Consider the following 24,745-nt stretch of genomic DNA (forward strand, 5'->3'; position numbering starts at 1 on the left):
AAATTAAATTAATATCACAAAAAAGGAAATAAGAAGACAACCATTCAGTATTTAGAAGATGTGTTGATACATACATTGAAACAAAGAATGGACATTAGGACTCAGTTTCTGAACTTGCATCCTTTCTCGAAGTACATAAATACATACAACATGCACACACACATATCCCAGTGCCGTTGTCCACCTGATTTAAATTGCAGGCATGGGAGAGAGAAGTGCTGTGGCGCACGTGTGTGTGTGTGTGTGTGTGTGTGTGTGTGTGTGTGTGTGTGTGTGTGTGTGCGTGCGCGCGCACACAGTCTTTTCATATATATCTATTGGCAATACTGACCATTTGTCCTGAATACATGTACTGGCCAGCAATTCTGTGTGATAATCAGTGGAAAAATGCTCCAATCAGAGGATAAAAAGGGCAAATATGCTACTGTTTATTAAAAAGACAGACTGAAAAGTGGGAAACCAGCTGCCTCATTCAACCTTCCACAGCACCCTTAAAAATTTTCCCAAAAATTTTTGGCATACTAACATATTCATACTCTCTCTAACACACAACTCAACTCTTATTCCCACAAGCTCCCATAATTGTACAGTCACTGTCTCCCTCTTGCTCTATCTTACTGCTACCACCTTCATTCCTTTCCAATGCTGCTGTCTGCCCCCCCCCCCCCCCTCTCTCTCTCTCTCTCTCTCTCTCTCTCTCTCTCTCTCTCCCGCCCCCCATCCTCACTGTCCCTGTCCTAGAATCTGTCTGTCATTATCACTGGTTCTCACCCAGGTCCACTTTTTCCTCCTCTTTATTCCTCTTCACTGGCACTGGCTCTGTCACCTAGCAGTGTTCTGTCACTGTCAATTATGCTCCACTGCCACTATTCCCCTATCTTTCTCTCACATTGCTATTGTCTCGTGCACTATTTCTACACCATAACCACTGTCTCCTATCTTTCAGTCTCTGTTACTTTTCCATCTCTTTCCTACTGCCACTGTCGCCTCTTATCTGAGTACAAAAAACTGTGAATATGTTTGCAATATTTAAGAAGAAAGTAGAATGAGGTAGCTGACCTTCCAGTCAGAGTGTTTTAATAAACAGGAGCTTACTCACCTTTTTTGTGCTCCCACTGAAGCATTTTCCTGCTGGTACCCTTCCTTTTTTTCTATTGCTATTCTGTATCAATCCCCCATTAGAATTAAATTTTCAGCTCTCTTAAAGACCCGAATAATTCCTTTTATCTCAGAATGGTGTTTATATAAATTCATCCACATTCATATTTTCCTATTCATTATAAGAACTACTCCTGCAGTACCCATACTTGATTTTGTTTTGATAAACCTGTGCTCATCTGACCGAAAGACCTATCCACCTTGGCACCGCACTTCAATAATTCCCACTTTATCTAACTTCGACCAACCCATTTCTCTTTTTAAATTTCAATTCTACCAACCCAATTAAGGGATCCTAATCATTCCGCCATCTGACCCATACAACACCAGGTTCATTTTCCTTATAACAACATCCTCCTGAGCAGTCTCCAGCTGTAGATCTGATTGGGACAATACTATTCCTCCACAGCACTTTACACAAAAGGATGCCATCACAGAAAGTCATACAATAGAGCTGCATGTCAACACAAAATATAATGGCTACTGTTTCCTCTTGTTTTCAGCCATTTGCAGTACGAATAAAACAAGACCATACTGGTTAATGTTACAAGACTTGGTCAGTCAATCATTTAGACTGTTGCCCTTTCAACTACTGGAAAGATTGCTTCCTATCTTCAAGAATCACATGTTATTCTGGCATCTCAACAAATACCCATCATATGTGGTTGAACCATGTACAGCTAACTGTATTATTGAGACACAAGTTACCCTACTGCAACGGAGTCCATGGTTCATGGCGGACTGTTGGTCAATTACACAAGACTAATCCACTGAAGTATTAACGTACATGCACATGTTGTGACTTTGATGCTAAAGTCTCAGTCCACCCACACCCAGAACAGTTTCCTTCTTCCATGTATGCCATCACATAATTTGCAGTGCACATTAAACAATCCTATCGAATAGTGTGTGCTCTGTTCTTCAACAGTGTCATCACACCATTCAGGATGTAATAATTAATCCTTAAAAGCAACTGGATGTTATCAAGGATGGGCATGGGACAGAAGGGGTGGGGGCCGTACATCACAAGCCAGAAGGTTCAGCTGCAGAGTGGGCATGTGTGTGTCTAATTTAATAATAACAACATATAAATAATCACACATACATGCATTTTTGCAATAAAACCTATAAATAACAAAGTGCTGTAGAAAATTAACAGTGAAATATCAGTACAGTACTTCAAGCAACTTTTAAGATTTGAAAACATGCACCATCAATGCATATCCCACATTATAACATTTTAATTCTTATGAAGTACATAGCAAGCAATGTTAATACATAAAATGTAACTATACAAATAAGGTGCAAAGCACATAGAGCTGGCAACCAAATTTCAGTGCTGTAAATTGCAAAAATGTGAAAATTTGCATGCATATGAGTCAGTTTAAGTTCTTTTCAAATGACACAGAAAAAATATTTTGATGTAGATGACAGGAAGTTGTAGTAAATTAACGACCTAACCTAAATTTCATTCTGTCGTGGCAACACCTAACCTGAGACTTCCGCGAAAAACTATACGCTTGCCTAACTGTACCAAACTTTGAAACAAAACAAAAAAAGGGAACAAACTACAATAATACTTACCTGCATTTGACGCTGCAATTGAAGTTGCCTTTGTTTTTGTAGTTTCTGTAATACTAAAACTCGCCTCTGACTATCCATTTGCTCTAACTGAGCTACCATCTGAGCATCTAGGTGAATCAGTTGTCGTGGAGGACCCTGAAAGGATGATACAACAGTTTATACATAACTAATTTAGACTCTTTTAAACTGAAAAAAAGATAAAGGTAGAAACTCATTAACCCCTCTCACAGTCTGAGTTACTTATGCGCCTAGTACTCCCAGCAGCACTCTATCCAACAGATCTGTAACTACGCCAGTGTGAGACCTGTACAAAGTTGTATTAATCAAAGAAAATAGTGTGGAAGATTATGGTTTGTCATGAATAGACTTCCCTGGTGGAATCAGTTACAGGATATTTGTTACTTTATTTGACTTTTAAGTCAAAAGGTGATCTCTCTTTGTAATCAAAATTATTGTATTTTCTATCTAGAGCATCCCATATCGCAGTAACGCTGATGAACAAACGGTGTACTTTTTTTTTATGTAATGCATGGGTTTCTTTGAAATCCTTGTATTGTGGGTACACAGCTACTATAAATTCTTTATATGATGTCATTCTCCACTTTTTCTTGTAACTGTTTTTCTTACTCTACTTTAACTTCAGCCTATATGCCATTGTCATGCGTCTACAAAGATACAACATAACACACTACGTAAACATAATAGGAGAACAAGAGTTCACAGACTTACAAGAGTCAATAGCATGTTATAACATATGAACAAGTTAAAAACAGCAATGCCTTTGTGGGGTAGTCTTCTGCCCCCCCCCCCCCCACCCCTCCCCACAACTGAGCATAATACAAAATCTTAACCAAGAAAGACCAAAGCTCTTTCAGGTGCTGAGTGCCACTATGCGGACAATGGTCTTGATTTCATATGTGGGGATAAGAACACCTTTACTAAGCACAAGACCCAAAAAAGTCACCTTCAATAATAAAAAATTGCATTTCTGCAGCTTGCAATGAAGGCCATTCTCCAAGAGGCAACGGAAAACCAACTGAAAGTTTCGTAAATGCTCCTCCTGCATCATCATGGTAACTGATGCAATAGCGAATGTCATGAATCAACTGCTCTGAATACTGTTGGTAAATTCCCGGCACAGAAAAAATTTCAAAAGGCAAAAAGTTAAACTAGCTAAGTCCAAAGGCAGTGATGATGACCAGGAAATTCTGAGAAACTGCATCAAATGGTAACTACATGTAAGCACCACACAAGTCGATGTGGGAAAAATATTAGCCTCCTCCCAACAACTTTGCCAACAATACTACCTGCCGCGGAATGGGATACGAATTCGCAACACGTTGTGCACTGACCATCTGTTTAAAATAGGTGCAAGGTGGTATTGGGCTTCTGAAGCACCACCAAATCAGTGGCCCACTGACTCAACAAAATAGGAGAAACAACATTCTGATCCTGACAACGCTGCAAATTGGCCTTTACCTTGTCACGATTGGTGAAGGGAATAGGGTGGGGATGACAAAATTTGAGAACTGCCAACTGCTTAAGAGAAACATGTGCCTTGAAATTTTCTACTTGGCCCAAGGTATTCTCAAAACAGCGGGCTGTAGGACTGCAGTAAGGAGTCCAAATGGTGTAAAGAAACGGACTGAGACACCAAATGCACTTCGTAAACAATCTGGAAGCCAAAAACAGGAAAATTGTTAGAACCCAAAGATATTTTGCACCGTCAGTGAATTTACCACTTACAAGGCAAGGTTCCGTTCCACATTCTTATAGCGTGCAGAGACTGAAAACTGCCCCCACAAAGGAATGTGCTATTTACTTTAGCATACGCTCTCACGCAGTACCTGTCGGAGACAGTTGTAGCATTCAGTGGAAACATTGGGGGTCAAATGACTGACTCGCAGCCCTCAACTGTCAAAAACAGTTGCCAAATGACCTTTGCGCCGACATGCCCCACACATAGCCTCCACATGCAGGCAACATCAAACATGTAACAAATGACAATGGAGGCACGACCGCTGGCTCGCTCAACAAGAGAAAGAACAATGCCAAGGACCCAAGAAACACCAATGGCACGAATTACAATGATGCGAGCGACATAAACCTCCCGAGATCAACACACACAAGGACAGACAACAATGCAATGCCACTGCACTGGCACTGTCAATGGAGGAAATACAGGGCGAATTAGTGGGAGTCAAGGGTGCCTGAGGTATCCCATGGGGCACTGGGGGCTTCTAAACATGTACACCGGATTGAGCCATGTGTCAGTTATCATAAAGGTCATTTCTTGCAGCTGATGTTTCCAAAATTGGGCAACAAGACCTAAAGAAAGGTCAGACAAGGTCAACGCTCTAGTGTGAAGCTCATGGTTGGGCGCTGGAAGCAACTGACAAAGCTCGTAAAAGGGTAGTTTCTCAAACTCAGCAGAGGGCTTCAAAATTTGGACAACTTCATACAAACCTGCACTGCTGGACAAAAATGCAGCCTTATTAACTTGACTGATGATATGTCTTACCTATCTTAGCTAGTAATGCAGCAAGAACTGGCAAAAGTAATTGTCCCACCTTTCCACTGACTCGCTGAAACTGAAACTGGCATACGGCAACAGGGATGAGTGGGTGGGTGGGTGGGTGGGTTGGTTGGTTGATAGGTGGATGGGGGGTGGTGGTGATTTGGGGGGGGTGGGGGGGGAGGGTGCAGTCAACGGAACAGTGGATGCCCAGCTCCTCACTAGCAAGGCAAAGGTGCAAAGCAGTTCCCATTCAGGGTTATCAGGTTGGCATCTGCTCCTGTTGCTGCTCCTTCTGTAAGCGCAACTCTTCCTCCCAGCATTGTAAAAGTGATGGGCCCACAGTAGCCCAAGTGAACACTAGGAAAAGGGAAAGAAAATATAGGAGTGTCCCAAGTGTAAGAACATCCTTTGTTGCTACTTTAGTAGATGCCCAAGAGTGACAACACTGCTTCACTACACAGTTGGTGTGTGTACTTCAAGTGCTGATGGTGGCTCGATAATAGACAGGGAACAGAACCCCACACGTGGGAAGCAAATTTGTGGTGCGACTTAGAGACCCACTTAGAGACCTGCATGTGAAGAACTCCGTGTACGGCTGGAATGGATGGCTAACAGCTGTGATGTCTGCTGGTGGGGACACTAAAGCTAGAAATAATGTATTAAGGATCTGAAAAGTACTTTGATGTTGGTGGTGGGAATTCTGAAAGTTAAGATGATTATTTACAGTAACACAAAAATAAACACATCAATTTGATATCTTAAGCACATACCTATGTCAACAAAAATCAGTACAACCACAACTAACCTGAGGTTGGCCCTGCTGACCCCATACAACTTGCCGCTGCAATTGGATCTGCTGTTGCTGCTGCTGTGGCGGTGGTTGAGGCTGGTGCTGCTGCTGTTGTTGCACTACCTGTATCTGACGCTGCTGCTGAAGCTGGTACTGCTGTTGCTGCTGCTGTTGCCACGTCACATCTCGCTGCACTGCCGCTACTGTATACTGTTGCTGGCCAGCTTCTCGCAACAGCAACTGCTGCTGTTGCTGCTGCTTTTGGAGCTGTAATTGTTGCAACTGCTGCTGGAGCTGCAACTGCTGTTGAGGTTGGCCTTGTTGTTGCTGCTGCTGCTGCTGCTGCAGCTGTAACTGCTGCTGAAGTTGCAACTGCTGCTGCTGAAGTTGCACTTGTTGCTGCTGCTGTTGCTGCTGCTGTTGTTGTTGCTGCTGCTGAGTTTGCTGCTGAACTACTTGCTGCACAAGATGCTGTTGTTGCAACTGTTGTTGCTGCTGTTGCTGCTGCTGTTGTTGTTGTTGTTGCTGCTGCTGTTGCTGCTGCTGCTGAATCTGCTGTTGCTGTAGTTGCTGAAAGCAGCAATCAAAACACTATATGTTGGCCAAGCAGTAAGACCTTATATTGAGCAAACAGTAAGAAATATCCTAAGGGAATTTTAGGAAATGAATTAAAGTAGAAGAAATAAAAACTGCAAGGAAATTGTTGCATAGTATTTTTCAGTCTCAGTTTGAACAAATATCATAACTGGTTTCAATTCTTAGCAAGACATCATCACATGACTTCAATACATTACAGCCCTGCAAAAATTTTGAAGTTTGCAGATGAAAATATAATTCTGTCAGAAACTGCAAATGACTTGGAAGAACAGTTTAATAGCATGTACAATTACATTAGTTTAATGGAACGGATAATCTTGAAAAGAGGTCACAGGGCGAACATCATTAAAGGTAAAACTAAGTTAATTTCATACTACAGTATTTAATACACATTGTCATATTTGACGTGATCCCTTTCCTTTCTTTCAACTTTCAAAATGACTCACTAAGGCAGTTACAAGTAGATAAGAATAGTTACAGTGGACCAACAGTTCAAATCATAATTTTTTACATTAACAAATAAAAAAAAGTGGTACGTGACAGAAAAACTTTCTAGTACAGATGAGTACTGAACCCCAGACATTTGGAAAGATGATATAACTCTTTCCCACTTAATAATTACTGATGTATATATTAATTTCTTTAAACTTGTGGTGCAGATTAATGCATAAGGTGTGTTCAAAAGAAGTCTAAACTTTCATTATAACATCTCTAGTGCTCATTGTAATACATTTAAAGCACTGTCCTCCGCCCCCCCCCCCCTCCCCTCCTCCCTCGGCCACAGTAGTCCCCTCCACTGACAATACACCAGATCCAAGGTTTCTTCCATTTCTGGTAAGCCTCCTAAAATGCTGTTTATGGGGTGTCACATTGTCCTGTATATCCTCTATGGTTTGGAAACAATATTCTTTCGCCGTGTTTTCAAGTTTGGGAAATAGGACTATGCGCGCTAGGTCCAGAGAATAAGATGGATGAGGCGCAATGGGAGTCTAATGTTTTGCCAGATAGCGGCAGACAAGAAGCGACATTTCAGCGAGTGCACTGTAATTATAAAATGGCCAAGTCTGATTCCTCTTCACTCAGCCCTCTTACTGCACACGGTATTCCTCAAACGCATTAAAATTGCTGACGGACTTCCTTGTTTACCAGGTGGTACAAATTCCTGATGAACAATGCCTTTGTAGTTAAACATCACACCAACATCACCCTGATCGAGGAGCAACTATTTTACAAGAGGAACTCTTTTCCCAAGTACGTAGCAAAATTTCACACACACACACACACACACACACACACACACAAACAAACACCACATTCTTCTTCAAGCTCTTTCACAGGCATTTTCTCACTAATCCGACAAACAGCTCGTGCGTGTGCTCACTTCGGTGGCTGTAGATTGGCAACTATCAGTCATAGTAAAAGTTTGTTATCTAAATCTGCCATTAGGGATGCTCAGTAGCCACAGCATGCTTCCTCTGCAGTAGATGTGCTACTTCAAAGCTCACTATTTTTTATAACACATCTCGTATTGCATATACTGGTGCAGGATACAAACCATGGTTTTACTGGGGCTTCGCAGTTAGCTAGAAATTGTATGCAACTTAGCACAATGAAATGAATGGTCACAGTGGTGCGAAGGGGGAGGGACGGGACTATGAGAAATGCACAATTTTAATTGCACACTATTATTGTTTCAATCAGTTAGCAACACTTGCTACTGTTCAGTTCTCATCTTTCTACATGACAAGTCAGTGCACTGACAAAACTTTTTAAAAGTGTGGGAAAACTTCAAAGATATTTTGCAAGTAACGCACAAATTTTCAGTCAGCAAAACATACCTGTCTCATTGACAGTTTACTGAGTCATTGAAAAATTTGAGGAAAGTGGTTCAGGTACTGATGTTGAGACATCAAAGTGACATTGTAATAGCCAGTCTGCTGAAAATATTCCATCAGTAAATGACAGCATAGTCCAAGTCTCCGAACCTTGATAACAAGAAATGAACAGTTTAAGGAGAGCCATGCAGCAAATTCTGACACAGGATTTTCATCTAAATACCTACATGAATCAACTTAGGCCACAAATACTGCCAATTGACCATTTCCGGCATTTTGAATTTGCAAGTTGGGTGTTGGAAAACGGAAATGTGGGTGCAACGTTGCGAGGAATGTCATCTTTAGTGATGAGGCACATTTTCTATTGATTGGCTATGTCAAAAAGCTTAATTTTCAGAGTTGAGATGAAGAGAATCATTGCATAACCATCCAACAATCAATGCATACACAAGCCATTGTTGGTTGGTTGGTTGGTTGGTTGGTTTGGGGGATTAAAGGGACCAGACTGCTACGGTCATTGGTCCCTTTTTCCAAAACTGAAAAACACCCACACAGAATAAAAACAACAATGGAAAAGACTACACAGGACAAGAAAGACTTAGACAGAGACCAGACAAAAGGAATTAAAATCACACGGAGTGTGGCAGTGGTTGGCCAACCATAGAGACAAAAAAGGAAAAGCCAACCACCGAGAAACACAGTAAAAACTCAGACTAAAATCGTAGGCCAAAGGCCAGAATCAATACAAAAAGGACAAACAGATTAAGTGATAAAAGCCCCCTGCCCAAATAAAACACAAAACTAAGCCTGCCATAGCAGTGTCATCTTTTAAAAGGGCAGGGAGCGTATCAGGCAGCGCAAACGTCTGCCTGAGCACAGTTAAAAGGGGACAGGCCAACAAAATGTGGACCACTGTCAAAGCCGACCCGCAGAGACATAGAGGCGGGTCCTCATTGCGCAGTAAGTAGCTGTGTGTGAAGCGGGTGTGGCCAATGCGGAGCCTACAAAGGACTACTGAGCCCTGCGAGTGGCTCGCATGGATGACCGCCACACATCCGTTGTCTCCTTGATAGGACGGAGTTTGTTTGGTGTGGTCAGGTTGCGCCATTCAGTGTGCCAAAGTTCGAAAACTTTGCGGCATAAGATCGCTCGCAAATCAGTCTCTGGGAGGCCAATGTCCAGAGATGGTTTACTGGTGGCCTGTTTGGCCAGACTGTCAATATGTTCATTGACGGGTATCCCAACATGGCCTGGGGTCCACACAAAGACCACAGAGTGGCCGCAACAGGCAAGAGTATGGATGGACTCCTGGACAGCCATCACCAGACAAGAGTGAGGGAAGCACTGGTCAATAGCTCTTAAACTGCTCAGGGAGTCGCTACAGGTAACGAAGGACTCACCTGAGCAGGAGCAGATATACTCTAGGGCACGAAAGATGGAGACCAGCTCAGCAGTGAAAATGCTGCAGCCAGCCGGCAACGAATGTTGTTCGTAGTGGTCCCCTAGAGTCAGAGCATAACCGACATGACCAGCAACCAACGAACCGTCAGAGTAAACAACGGCAGAGCCCTGATACGTGGCAAGGATGGAAAGAAACCGGCAGCGGAAGGCCTCCAGAGGGACTGAGTCCTTCGGGCCCTGTGCCAATTCGAGCCGAAGGCAAGGGCGAGGCACACACCACGAGGGTGTACGCAGAAGGGCCCGGAAAGGAGGTGGAAGAGGGGAAACCCCTAAGCCCAGAGAGAAGCTCTCTGATGCAGACCGCGATCGTACAACCCGACCAGGGCCGACGTTCTTGGGGATGGACGACCGACTGTGGGAACAGAAGACGATAACTAGGATGCCCGGGCAAGCTACAAACATGCGTAGCATAAGCGGCCAATAAACGTTGGCACCATAACCGCAGTGGAGGGACACCTGCCTCCACAAGTATGCTGTCCACAGGGCTGGTCCGGAAAGCACCAGCGGATCCCGCTGTGAAGGATTGGGTCCAGAACCCGCAATGCAGATGAGGATGCTGAACCATAAGCCAGGCTCCCATAATCCAGACAGGACTGGAGTAACACCTGGTAGAGACGTAAGAAGGTAGAGCAGTCAGCGCCCCAGCTGGTGTGGCTCAAGTATCGCAGAGCATTAAGATGCCGCCAACACATCTGTTTAAGCTGGTGAATATGTGGGAGCCAAGTCAACCGGGTACCAAAAACCACACCCAAAAACCAATGTGTCTCCACCACAGCAAGAAGTTTGCTGGCAAGGTAAAGCCGCGGCTCAGGATTAACGGTTCGTCGCCGGCAGAAATGCATAACACAGGTCTTTGCAGCCAAAAACTGGAAGCCATGCACTACAGCCCAAGACTGCACCTTGCGGATATCACCCTGCAGCTGACGTTCAGCAGCTGCAATGCCAATGGAGCTATAGTAGAGGCAGAAGTCGTCAGTATACAAGGAAGCTGAGACAGACGTTCCCATCGCCGCAGCGAGCCCATTAATTGCAATTAAAAACATGCAGACACTTAGGACAGATCCCTGTGGTACCCCGTTCTCCTGAACTCGAGAGGAACTATGGGAGGCTGCGACTTGCATGCGGAAGGTACTATGTGACAGAAAATTTTGTAGGAAAATCGGCAGTGGACCCCGAAGACTCCAACTGTGAAGTGTAGAGAGGATGTGATGGTGCCATGTTGTATCGTGTGCCTTCCGCATGTCAAAAAAACAGTGATGAGGTGCTGATGGCAGGCAAAGGCCGTACGGATGGCTGACTCCAGGCTCACCAGATTGTCGGTGGCAGAACGGCCTTTACAGAACCCACCCTGAGACGGAGGCAGAAGGCCCCGAGACTTGAGTACCCAGCTCAATCGCCGGCTCACCATGTGTTCGAGCAACTTGCAAAGAACGTTGGTGAGGCTAATGGGGCAGTAGCTGTCCACCTCCAATGTGTTCTTGCCAGATTTCAAAACAGGGATAACAATGTTTTCCCGCCACTGCAACGGAAACTCACCCTCGATCCAGATATGGTTGTAAAGGTAGAGGTGGTGTCGCTGGCAGTCCACCGAGAGGTGTTTCAGCATCTGGCAGTGGATGCGATCTGGCCCCGGAGCTGTATCAGGGCAAGTGGCTAGGGCACTGTGGAATTCCCACTCAGTGAATGGGACATGGTAGGATTAAGGATGGCGGGTGTGAAATGAAAGGCTCCGATGTTCCAGCCGCTCTTTAATGGAGCGGAAGGCCAGTGGGTAATTCACAGATGCAGAACTGAGAGCAAAATGGTCTGCTAAGCGGTTTGCAATTATGTCGGAGTCAGTACAAATTGCCCCATTCAGTGAAAGCGCAGGGACGCTGACAGGGGTCCGATAGCCATAGAGGCGTCTAATCTTGGCCCAGACCTGCGATGGAGAGACTTGGAGGCCAATGGTGGAAACATACCGTTCCCATCACTCCTGCTTGTGTTGGCGAATGATGCGGCGTGCCCGCGCATGCAGCCGTGTAAAGGCGATGAGGTTTTCTATTGAGGGATGCCGCTTGTGACGCTGGAGTGCCCGCCTGCGATCTTTAATCGCCTCGGCGATTGCAGGCGACCACCAAGGCACAGTACTCCACTGAGGGGACCCAGGAGAATGGGGAATGGTAGATTCTGCGGCAGTAACGATGCCGGTGGTGACCGCGTGAACCACCGCATCAATGGCTTCATTAGAAAGAGGCACAATAGTGGCAACGGAGGAGAACAAGTCCCAGTCAGCCTTATTCATAGCCCATCTGCAAGGGTGCCCAGAAGAGTGACGCTGTGGCAGTGACAGAAAGATCGGGAAGTGGTCACTACCACACAGGTCGTCATGCACACTCCATTGGACAGACAGTAAGAGGCTAGGGCTGCAGATCGAAAGGTCGATGGCTGAGTGCGTGCCATGCGCCACACTGAAATGTGTGAAGGCACCATCATTTAAAAGGGAAAGGTCGAGCTGTGTCAATACATGCTCGACGGTGGTGCCTCGACCTGTTGCCACTGACCCACCCCACAGAGGGTTATGGGCGTTGAAGTCGCCCAATAACAGGAAAGGTGGCGGCAATTGGGCTATCAGCGCAGCCAGGACACGCTGCGGGACATCACCATCCGGTGGAAGACAGAGACTGCAGACAGTAACAGCCTGTGGCGTCCACACCCGAACAGCGACAGCCTCTATAGGTGTTTGTAGAGGGACAGACTCGTTGTGAAGGGAGTGAAGGACATAGACGCAGACGCCACCAGATACCCTTTCATAAGCTGCCCGGTTCCTATAATAACCCCAATAGAAACGGAGGGCAGGGGTTCGCATTGCTGGAAACTAAGTTTCTTGAAGAGCAATGCAGAAGATAGGGTGAAGGCTGATAAGTTGTCGGAGCTCAACAAGATTGTGGAAGAAACCGCTGCCGTTCCACTGGAGGATGATATTGTCCATGGCTGAGAAAGAAGTGAAGGGACTGGAGAGGCAGATTAGGCCGCTGGGCCACCTGCTGCCTCCGCTTGAGCACCTGTGCAAGTGCTATCCATTGCGTCCGAGGGACCGGCGAGATCGAGGTCCTCAGCGGACACCAGGATCTCCACCTCATCCTCAGACGCAGAGCTCGAAGGGTGCGGTGGGGTGGGTGCCACCACAAGTTCTTTGGCCTTAGAAGTCTTTCTCTTGGACGTCTCTCGCTGAACCTTGGGTTTCACCAGCTGGGAGGGCTTCACTGATTCAGTCTCTGGGCGGAGGAGGATCACGAAGCCCTACAACCAGCCGCTGGTGGGAACTTATGCCACTGTCGGGTGTCATCCTTCCCGCTGGTGGAAACCTGGGAAGGGAGGGACCCAAGGGACCCCTTCCGAGCGAGAGTAGCCCAAGAAGTTGGACGCTTCTCCGGCTGAGAAGCGGACGTCCCCGATGGGTGGGAGGGTGTTGCTCCCGAGGTAGGTGCCGCAGGAGCTGTAATGGGGTTGGGAGAGCCCCCCACAGGCAAGGTGGCATGTGGAGTTGTACGGCTCTGTGATTTGGCTGGAATATGCTGAACTGATGGGGCTAACACGGTTGTCGATGCAGCAGCATAGGAGGAAGTCATTCGCACAGGATGTAGTCATTCAAATTTCCTCTTGGCCTCAGTATAGATCAGTCGGTCCAGGGTCTTATATTCCATGATATTTTGCGCTCTTTCTGTAAGATCCTGCAGTCTGGCGAGCAATGTGAATGAGGCTCTCCGCAGTTGACACAGATGGGAGGCGGGCCACATGGAGTATCAGGATGTGATGGGCTTCCGCAATCTCGACATGTGAGGCTGGAAGTGCAGCGGGAAAACATATGGCCGAACTTCCAGCACTTAAAGCACCGCATCGGGGGAAGGATATAGGGCTTGATGTCACATCGGTAGACCATCACTTTGACCTTCTCCGGTAATGTATCGCCCTCGAAGGCTGAGATGAAGGCACCAGTAGCAATCAGAGTATCCTTCGGACCCAGATGAACGCGCTGGACGAAATGGACACCTTGGCGCTCTAAATTGGCGCACAGTTTGTCATCAGACTGCAAAAGAAGGTCCATATGGTAAATAATACCCTGGACCATATTTAAACTCTTGTGGGGTGTGATCGTAACGGCAACATCCCCCAACTTGTCACAAGCTAGTAACCGTTGTGACTGGGCAGAGGATGCCGTTTGTATCAGTACTTACCCAGAGCGCATTTTGGACAAGCCCTCCACCTCCCCAAACATGTCCTCTAAATGCTCGACGAAGAACTGAGGCTTTGTGGGCATAAAAGACTCCCCATCAGCTCTCGTACAAACTAGGAACTGGGGCGAATAACTGTTACTGCCATCCTGAGACTTACACTTCTCCCATGGTGTGGCCAGGGACGGGAACATTTTCGGATCGTATTTCTGAGCATTAAATTGAGCCCGAGAACGCTTAGAGACTGCTGGAGGCTGGCCACCAGCAAGAGATGATGTACCACGCTTCATTGCGGGGCCATCTGCCTTGATGCCACGTACTCCAACCAAGGGCCCTCCCCACGGGTGCCACCCAGCCTCAGCAAGGGCCACCTGGCAGGATGGCCATTGCTGGGAGTCCCGATACCCCAGGAGGATAGGCATCTACTCCTTTGGCATACGTGAGGAGTTAGCGGAACAGGCATCAGCAGAGCGATCCCTGTGTTGTCAGGGGGCTACAACCAACAGGGTACATGGCGGCCCCACCACAACGGACTGGCTACCGTGCTGGATCTTAGATGCAAAAAATGTCCAAGGTCGTCGTCTCAGCAAAAAGCAACACTGCACAAGGCGTAGTTGTAATCGGACCAAGGAATGTATCCTCTCCCAAGAGGTGGAAAACGAGTGGGACAGCATTGCGACGATGAGAAAGCCGACTAAAGGTCTCAATGCACGACAGATACAGTGCACCATGTAAGGCGCCCTTCCCCAATTGGCTCACTCTTCGGAAGAATTTAGAAAGATAGAGGTCAACATACATGGAAGAATCCTGGAGATACTAAAAGGTATCAGATAGATTATATGATGGTAAGACAGAGATTTAGGAACCAGGTTTTAAATTGTAAGACATTTCCAGGGGCAGATGTGGACTCTGACCACAATCTATTGGTTATGAACTGTAGATTAAAACTGAAGAAACCGCAAAAAGGTGGGAATTTAAGGAGATGGGACCTGGATAAACCGACTAAACCAGAGGTTGTACAAAGTTTCAGGGAGAGCATAAGGGAACAACTGACAAGAATGGGGGAAAGGAATACAGTAGAAGAAGAATGGGTAGCTTTGAGGGATGAAGTAGTGAAGGCAGCAGAGGATCAAGTAGGTAAAAAGACGAGGGCTAGTAGAAATCCTTGGGTGACAGAAGAAATATTGAATTTAATTGACGAAAGGAGAAAATATAAAAATGCAGTAAATGAAGCAGGCAAAAAGGAATACAAACGTCTCAAAAATGAGATCGACAGGAAGTGCAAAATGGCTAAGCAGGGATGGCTAGAGGACAAATGTAAGGATGTAGAGGCTTATCTCACTAGGGGTAAGACAGATACTGCCTGCAGGAAAATTAAAGAGATCTTTGGAGAAAAGAGAACGACTTGTATGAATATCAAGAGCTCAGATGGGAACCCAGTTCTAAGCAAAGAAGGGAAAGCAGAAAGGTGGAAGGAGTATATAGAGGGTCTATACAAGGGCGATGTACTGGAGGACAATATTATGGAAATGGAAGAGGATGTAGAAGAAGATGAAATGGGAGATATGATACTGCGTGAAGAGTTTGCTAGAGCACTGAAAGACCTAAGTCGAAACAAGGCCCCAGGAGTAGACAACATTCCATCAGAACTACTGACAGCCTCGAGAGAGCCAGTCCTGACAAAACTCTACCATCTGGTGAGCAAAATGTATGAGACAGGCGAAATACCCTCAGACTTCAAGAAGAATATAATAATTCCAATCCCAAAGAGAGCAGGTGTTGACAGATGTGAAAATTACCGAACTATCAGTTTAATAACTCACGGCTGCAAAATACTAACGCGAATTCTTTACAGACAAATGGAAAAACTGGTAGAAGCCAACATTGGGGAAGATCCGTTTGGATTCCATAGGAATATGGGAACACGTGAGGCAATATTGACCCTACGACTTATTTTAGAAGCTGCATTAAGAAAAGGCAAACCTACGTTTCTAGCATTTGTAGACTTGGAGAAAGCTTTTGACAATGTTGACTGGAATACTCTCTTTCAAATTCTGAAGGTGGCAGGGCTAAAATACAGGGAGCGAAAGGCTATTTACAATTTGTACAGAAACCAGATGGCAGTTATAAGAGTCGATGGACATGAAAGGGAAGCAGTGGTTGGGGAGGGAGTGAGACAGGGTTGTAGCCTCTCCCCGATGTTGTTCAATCTGTATATTGCGCAAGCAGTAAAGGAAACAAAAGAAAAATTCGGAGTAGGTATTAAAATCCATGGAGAAGAAATAAAAGCGTTGAGGTTCGCCGATGACATTGTAATTCTGTCAGAGACAGAAAAGGACTTGGAAGAGCAGCTGAACAGGATGGACAGTGTCTTGAAAGGAGGATATAAGATGAACATCGACAAAAGCAAAACGAGGATAATGGAATGTAGTCGAATTAAGTCGGGTGATGCTGAGGGAATTAGATTAGAAAATGAGACACTTAAAGTAGCAAAGGAGTTTTGCTATTTGGGGAGGAAAATAACTGACGTGGTCGAAGTAGAGAGGATATAAAGTGTAGACTGGCAATGGCAAGGAAAGCGTTTCTGAAGAAGAGAAATTTGTTAACATCAAGTATAGATTTAAGTCTCAGGAAGTCGTTTCTGAAAGTATATGTATTGAATGTAGCCATGTATGGAAGTGAAACATGGACGATAACTAGTTTGGACAAGAAGAGAATAGAAGCTTTCGAAATGTGGTGCTACAAAAGAATGCTGAAGATTAGGTGGGTAGATCACATAACTAATGAGGTAGTACTGAATAGGATTGGGGAGAAGAGGAGTTTGTGGCACAACTTGACTAGAAGAAGGGATCGGTTGGTACAACATGTTCTGAGGCACCAAGGGATCACCAATTTAGTATTGGAGGGCAGCGTGGAGGGTAAAAATCGCAGAGGGAGACCAAGAGATGAATACACTAAGCAGATTCAGAGGGATGTAGGCTGCAGTACGTACTGGGAGATGAAGAAGCTTGCAGAGGATAGAGTAGCGTGGAGAGCTGCATCAAACCAGTCTCAGGACTGAAGACCACAACAACAAATGAGGTCAAACCCGAGAGGGGACCATCACATAATACCGAAACATTTGAGACTCCTTTTAGTCGCCTCTTACGACAGGCAGGAATACCGCGGGCCTATTCTAACCCCCGAACCCGCAGGGGGGCAAGCCATTGTTCGCTGCGGATTTTGGACAGATGCAGTGACTAGGCCTTACTTTTTCTAGAACATCATCTGGGTTGTAGCCTTACCCCCATTTTATTCAGCCTGTACACTGAGCAAGCAATAAAGGATATTAAGGAGAAATTTAAAATGAAATTTACGTTCACGGTGTTAAAGCATCACGTCCAGAATGGTGAGGTAGCTGGCCAGCCTGGATGTTGTTTTTAGGCAGTTGCCCACAGCTCATTAGCCAAATACTGTTATGGTATCCAAGTCATGCCTCAGTTACACAATTTGCAAATGTTTGGAAAACTTTCACAATCTTTCTCATTGATAACACTATCTACAGATCATTTGGGTACACACATTCCACTTCGGGAGACAAGAGTGTGGCAACAGGAAGGGTATCCAGCTACAACTTAAATTAGCTACACCAAAGCCAACAGTAACCATGCCAACCCCCTAAGATGCGAGACACAGGCACAAGAAAAGACGGAGGAGGAGGAGGAGGAGGAGGGAATATTGAGGTAATTAGAGTAGGAAATTAGAAAGTAAAACTATTACACGACTTTTGCTGTCTGGGTAGCAAAATATAACTGATGAATCCAAAGTAGAGAGGATAAAAATGCAGACTGGCAATAGCAAGGAAAGCATTTCTGAAAAACAGGACTTTAATAAAATTAAATTTTAGGAAGTCCTTTCTGAACATGTTTTTCTGGTGTGCAGCCTTGTGCAGAAGTAAAATGTGGAATATTAGCAGTTCAAACAAGATGAGAATAGAAGCTTTTGAAATGTGGTTCTACAGAAGAATGTTGAAGATCACCTTGCAAACACAGCTGGTAAGAGAAATGGGGCGGTAGCTAGAAGGAAGGTCCTTACTGTGCTTAGAAATGGGTGTGACAGTGGCTTCACGCAAGTGTCTGGGAAACGTGCCCTCTGCCCAGATGCAGGTATACGTATGAAGCAGAAAGTGCTTGCCCGCAAGAGAAAGGCGCTGTAACAGCTGAATGTGAACATCGTCTGGCTCTGGGGCAGAGTATCAGTACGAAGTGAGAGCATGATCTAGCTCCCTCATAATACAGATGTCAGTGTAGCACTCACGATTCTGAGAAAAGAAGGGTACCGCCAGAGTCACCTCTGTTCATTTCCGATGAAGGAAGGCAGGGTGATAATGGGTGGAACTCGAAACCTCCGCAATATGCCGGCCCAAGGTGATGGAGATAGCAGTAAGATCCATGATGACATCTTCTGCTACTGTCAAGCCAGAAATTTGGGACTAGATCTTAGTCCCAGAGAGCTGCCAGAGGAGGAACTGTAACTGTTAGAAGAACTAGTGAATGAAATCCAGTTAGGTTTTTTTTTGCTATCTCGAGGAATGCGATGATACTGTGCAAGCAATCGTTTATAATGAATGGAGTTTGCCATCATAGGATGATAGTTACAAATGCAGAGAGCACGTCTCCGTGTGCGAATTGTGACATGCCATGCCTCAGTCCACCAAAGGAACAAGACAAGGCACAGTAAAGAGGAAGTGCGAGGAATAGAACGTTGGGCAGTGGTAAGAATAAAGTTTCTAAACAATTCTACCTGGTCAACACAACTGGAGAAATGTCATTCATCGAAGGTCGCCAGGGAGGAATAAAGCCTCCAGTCAGCCTTTGTTGCCATTTGGGTGTGACACATAGGTAGGGTAAGAGTCAGTAAATGGATAGCACACGGGAAATGTTCGCACAAGTAGGAGTCAGAGAGAACGGACTTCAGACGATCGGCAAGCTGGGCAGTGCAGAAGGATAGGTCCAAGTGGGAATAGGTGTGCGTGGAGCCTGAAAGGAAGGTGGGTGTCCCTGTGTTAAGGCAGAAGAGGTTAAGCTGATTGATAAGGTCACCCCAGAGGGCACCTCTCAAGATAGGTTCTGGGAGAACCCCAAAGAGGATGGTGCGCATTAAAGTCACTGAGCAGCAGAAAGGGATGAGGTAGCTGCCCAATAAGTTGGAGGAAGTCTGTCCTGGTGACATCAAATGACGGAGGGGGGGTAAACGGTACAAAGGGAAAATGTACAGTGACGAAGGAAAAGGCGAACTGCAACAGCTTGAAAGCAGGTAGTCTGGAAGATGACTACGAAATTTAAGGTCGCATGTCTGTGTGGCCCCGTCCTTCGTGGAGCGAGATTTAGCACAAACAGTACTGTAGGTGGAGGATGGTAGAACGCAGGGTTTCCGACTAGCCAAAAACTTGCGAGCGACCGTGTAAGGCACTTTTTCCTTCAGCCAGATCTCCTGGGCAGCCCACTCATAGAGATACATGGGACAATCTCAATAGGAGGTAGCATGCTTGCTTTTGCAGTTGATACAGAGGGTAGGAAGAGGCTGACAGTTGACCTCATGAGCATCCCTACAACAGGTTACACATTTGGACAGGTATCAACCATTGGTTGCGAAAGCTTCAATTTTGTGTGTGTATTTGTGTTTGTTTGTGTGTCTATCAACATGCCAACGCTTTCGTTTCGTAAGTTACATCATCTTTGTTTTTGGGACATTAGAAAGGGGTTGAAATGATAACACTGGTGGCAGCGTAACAGGTTCAGAATGTATGGTCAGACTGTGATAACTTCATAATGTGCTTTGATCTTGGACGGAAGCACCACTCTATCAAAAGTGAAAAAAAGATTGCATGTAGGCACAAAGCATGCATCTACCTTTTTCATCATCTGATGGACTGCAATGACACCATGATCAGAGAGGTATGTTTGGATTTCTGCCTCGGTCAGACCATCGAGCAACCTAGTGTAAGTAACACCGTGGGAAGAACTCAGTGTTTGATGGGCCTCGACGCGAACAGGTTAGATAGCCAAGGATAAGCAAAGCTGCAAACAGTTGTTGAGTTTGAGAAGCTGTTTCAGCTGTGAAATGAATTGTGTACTTTCTCTGTAATTATAAAGTTCTATTGTTCTTGACTATCTGGGCACCCTTCTCCATTTGTGTGTTCGTTGTCCACAACAGGATATAACAGCTTCACCAAGTGTTGTGTAACATCACTATATTTAAGCAAAATTAGTAAATATTTTGATATTTATGTACAGAAAATAAAGCTATTTTATACTATCACTGAAAAAAATTGTTTATCTGGATACAATACACTTACTACAAAATGGTGTTTATTAAATAATTTTGTATCTATATTCACGCATATTTTTCAGGCCCTTATTACAGGTTGGTGGAAAGTAAGTTTTGCTTATATGGATTACAGTCTGATGTGGTCATACTAACCCCAACTTGCCTCCAAGGAGGCCCAGGTGGCTGAATGACTCTCTGCTGTTGAAGGAGAGCCTGCTGCCGCAGCATTGCAGCCTGAGGTTGCATAACCCGTTGCTGCTGGGGCTGCTGCTGCTGTATTAGTTGCAACTGTTGTAGCTGAGGAGTTGCCTGGAAAAAAATTATGTTTTATCAGAAATTAGTAGTAAACATTTGCTGCTGTCCAAAAACATTACTTTGTACAATATTTTCCAGACGTTTCAAATTTCAAAAAAAAAAATCTAGTTTAAAAGTATTGGTGTCCCTTCCCACTGAGTGTGTATTCGTCACATTGCTTTGTATCCCAAAAGTCTTAAAGACAAACCACTAATTTTTCATGACCTGGAAAAATAAAGAAAGGGAAAAGAAAATTGAATTACAAAACTATTGTAGCTCAGTCTATACAGACATCTGCAAGCCATGTGCAAGACAATTTACCATGCAATTTCATTATTGTTGGACAAGTAAAATAATCAATTTTCAACAAATATTTTTTCAGTTTGATAAAGCTTGAAGACGTATACAAAAAGCCATTCTTCCTGAAACATAATATGAATACATGGAATAAAATGGGCATAAAGTTTATGTTTGTGCAGCAAATAACCTCTCAAATGTTTTCAAACAATGGAAAGTTCAGGATAGTATTACAACAGTATTATGGAAAGGACAGATTGCTACTCACCAAATAGAGGAGACGCTGAGTCGCAGACAGGCACAACGAAAAGACTGTTATACTTAAATTTTCGGCCAAAAGACCTTATTACAAAGTAGGAAACACACACACACACACACACACACACACACACACACACACACACACACACACACACACACGACCATTCTCTCTGGCAGCTGTGACTGGGCTACGAAATGTGCATGTGTCTGAAGCGTCCAACAACCTGTAGTGTGTGATGGGCTAAGGAAGAGGCATAGTACAAGGGGGAGGGGGGGAGGGGGTTGCAGGGTTGGTTGGTTCAAATTGGGGAAGGTATAGTGCTGTTGGACATAGTGGGGACAGTGTAGGGCTGCTAGTTGCAGTCATGATGTTCGGGGTGAAGAGCAGGGGGGCAGGTAAGCGCGTAGAGAAGGGGGAAATAAGTGGTGTGTTAGCAGAGTAGAAGGCTGTGCAATGTTGGAATGGGAGCGGGGAAGGGGTACATAGATGGACAGGAATTACCAACATTGAGGCAAGGGGGATTATAGGACCATAGGATGTATCGACACAAGAGTTCCCTCATGCGCATTCTGGTGCAGGTAAGGAGGAGCCAGATGGCACAGACTGCGAAGCAATCATTGACATGAAGACCAAGGGTCTCAATGAGCCCCTCATGGACCAAAATTATCCTCCCAACCTCATACAAAAACAGATTTCCCAAGCTTTATTTCTCCAGTCGCCTACAACAGCCCATGTGCCCAGTGCCTAGTCACAAGAAACCGTCCCCCTCATGACCCAACACCACACAGGACTCGAGCAACTGAGTCGTTTTCTCCACTTGTACCTCTTGTTGCACCCTAAAATTATGAATATCATATCCACTATCCTTCCCACCCCTCCCACAGTGGTATTCCATGCAATATACAATATCCTTGGTCCATCCTCATTATACTTCTGCTGTCAATCCCTTGTCTCATGACTCATATCACTGCAATAGACCTAGATGCAAGACCTATCTCATACACCACCACCACCACCTACTCCAATCCAGTCACAGGCATCTCCTATCCCTTCACAGGTAGGCCTATCTGTGAAACCAGTCATGTGACCTACAAACTAAGCTGCAGCCATTGTGCTACTTCCTACATGGGCATGACAGCTAACAAGCTGCTTGTCTGCATCAATGGCTACTGACAAACAGTGGCCAAGAGACAGTTGATCCAGCCAGTCACTCAACAAGCTGCCCAACACAATGTGCTTCACTTTAATGACAGCTTTACAGCCTGTGCCATCTGGATTCTTCCTTCCAAAACCAGTTTTTTTCTTAAATGCACAGGTGGAAACCCTCCCTGCACTATATCCTGATCACACAAACAGCACTACACCCTCCTCCTCCCCACCTCATGCCACCTCCTTAACCCCACCACACACCTCAGATTACTAAACACAACAGACACAGGCACAGTTCACAGTCCAGCCACGGTGGCTGGAAACAGATGTGTCTGTGTGTGTTTTCTAATTTAGAAGAAGAAATTTGTCTGAAAACTTATACATAACATTCTTTCCACTGTGCCTCCCTGCTACTCGGCATCTCCTCCCTATAGTGAGTAGCAATCTATCTTTTTCATAACACAATAATGATATAGTCTGAAACAATGAATTAAAATTTGTACCACAAAGACTCGAACCCGGATTTCCTGCTTACTATGCAGATGCATGGACTACCCTATTGCATCTCCCTTCCCGATACAAATTCTGATCCACACTTCAGCCCATTGCTAGGCCCTTTTAAACTTGCATCAGTATTGCCGAGGCTCTCCAATATTGGAATACCAACTTAGCAATGAGTAAATTGAGGTTAATCTTGCCTGTACCTCAGGTGTAGGTGATATATTAATCATATACAGTTGACGTTCCTGCAAAACATTGAGGCCCACCTTCTTCTACGATAATGATGTGTAGTGAAGCAATTTATAATACTCTCAAACCTTTTGTGGCTTGTAGAAATAATTTTCCAGTAGTCTATTCAAAGGTCTGACAACACTTGCTTCCTGTGCCTTTTCCCCTGAACACACTTCCCCATCCAAAATCACATACTAGATAAAAGCACCACAAACAGCTAAACAACTTTATACCACACTTCTCTTGCTTGCTTTTTGAATAATGCAAAAATGAATTAGCCTAAAAAATGTGACATATCTTCATCAACTGTCAAACATCTATATAGAACAAATGAAAAAGATGACACAGAATTAAAATGCTGAAGAAACAGTTGAGTTTTGAGAAATGTCAAGTGATGCCTTCACATCACCAATTTAAAGAAAAGTGTGTACAGGACAGTCAGCTGCTAACATCTAAGTGTCTCATCTGCTGCCATGAATGTATTACGTAGTAACAGTAGTGAAGCTGATAGTGCAAAAGATACTGCAATGTCATATTCTTTACCTTTAACCAAATTGTGACACACTATACAACCACAACTATTTTTATACATGTTCTTTCAGCAGGCACATTCTTGCAAATGACACACTATATTACTTCTTTTCCTTATCACATACTTCAACACTCAACCGCGCAGAAATCCTAATCAGTACCAAAATTATCCATTTTCCCCTCCTGAGCCAGAACCATCAAGTATTTCTTCCAATGAATCAGAAACACTAATATTACCCAATTTCACTACCTCAAAGCTATGATAGCACATGAACAGTGAGGCAGCGACACTCATATAGCCACCAGAAGAAGCATGAACACAACCCACACCATAAACAAAGTGCTATTCTCAGAAGGCAATATTTATCTAGTTGAAATACACCAAACTCAAAAGCGAACACAATGATCATGTAAAGGTGAATAAGATTTTTTAAGATAGATTCATAATCAAATCAGTTAAGAGCGCACTCCATCAGGGTTGCCCCAAGTTAAATTCCCTGGTATTTCCATGATTTCCAGATAAGTTTTACCGCTCTTTCCTAACAAATTTTCAGATCTCAAGGGTGCATAAAGACACAAGTTGACAAATAAATGTAGGGACTTCTGTATTTCTAAACATGTGAGCAAAAATCTTAGGTACTAACATCAACATCTTTTGTAACAAACTTTTTAAATGGAGAAAGCAAGCCAAATTAAATACGTATTTCATTAAGACCACTGATGTTATAATATTTCAGTAAAACAAACTATATTTGGTGACAAAAATATTCATTTCCTTGGAGTCGCAGGGCAGATTTAAAATACCTTCACTGATTTCAGAAATAACCTCAGAAAAAAGTAGGCCTCTCAAAAGAAGTGTATAAGTGTATAAGGTGGGGAACAGTTGTGTAAACCAACACTGTAGATGGCCGCCAATGAGATATTGGTTCAATTATATTCATTATATCAGTTGTTATCCACTGCATTATGTCTATTATTTTAGAGATATTGTGGCTTAGCTGAGTGGTAACATGT

At 44.5% G+C, this 24,745-nt stretch overlaps 1 protein-coding gene across 1 annotated transcript in view; it reads right to left on the reverse strand.

The window, feature by feature from the left end:
• LOC124711240 (PAX-interacting protein 1-like) overlaps positions 1-24,745 on the reverse strand; it is a 175,783-nt gene that overhangs the window by 140,723 nt on the left and 10,315 nt on the right. Inside the window, exons 6-8 of the mRNA XM_047241200.1 lie at positions 20,620-20,775; positions 6,066-6,620; positions 2,743-2,877 (exon numbers count right to left, since the gene is read on the reverse strand). Coding sequence (XP_047097156.1) covers positions 2,743-2,877; positions 6,066-6,620; positions 20,620-20,775 — 846 coding nt within the window. The remainder of the gene's footprint in view (positions 1-2,742; positions 2,878-6,065; positions 6,621-20,619; positions 20,776-24,745) is intronic.

Source organism: Schistocerca piceifrons, chromosome 8, assembly GCF_021461385.2.
Source record: "Schistocerca piceifrons isolate TAMUIC-IGC-003096 chromosome 8, iqSchPice1.1, whole genome shotgun sequence".
Taxonomy (NCBI): domain Eukaryota; kingdom Metazoa; phylum Arthropoda; class Insecta; order Orthoptera; family Acrididae; genus Schistocerca; species Schistocerca piceifrons.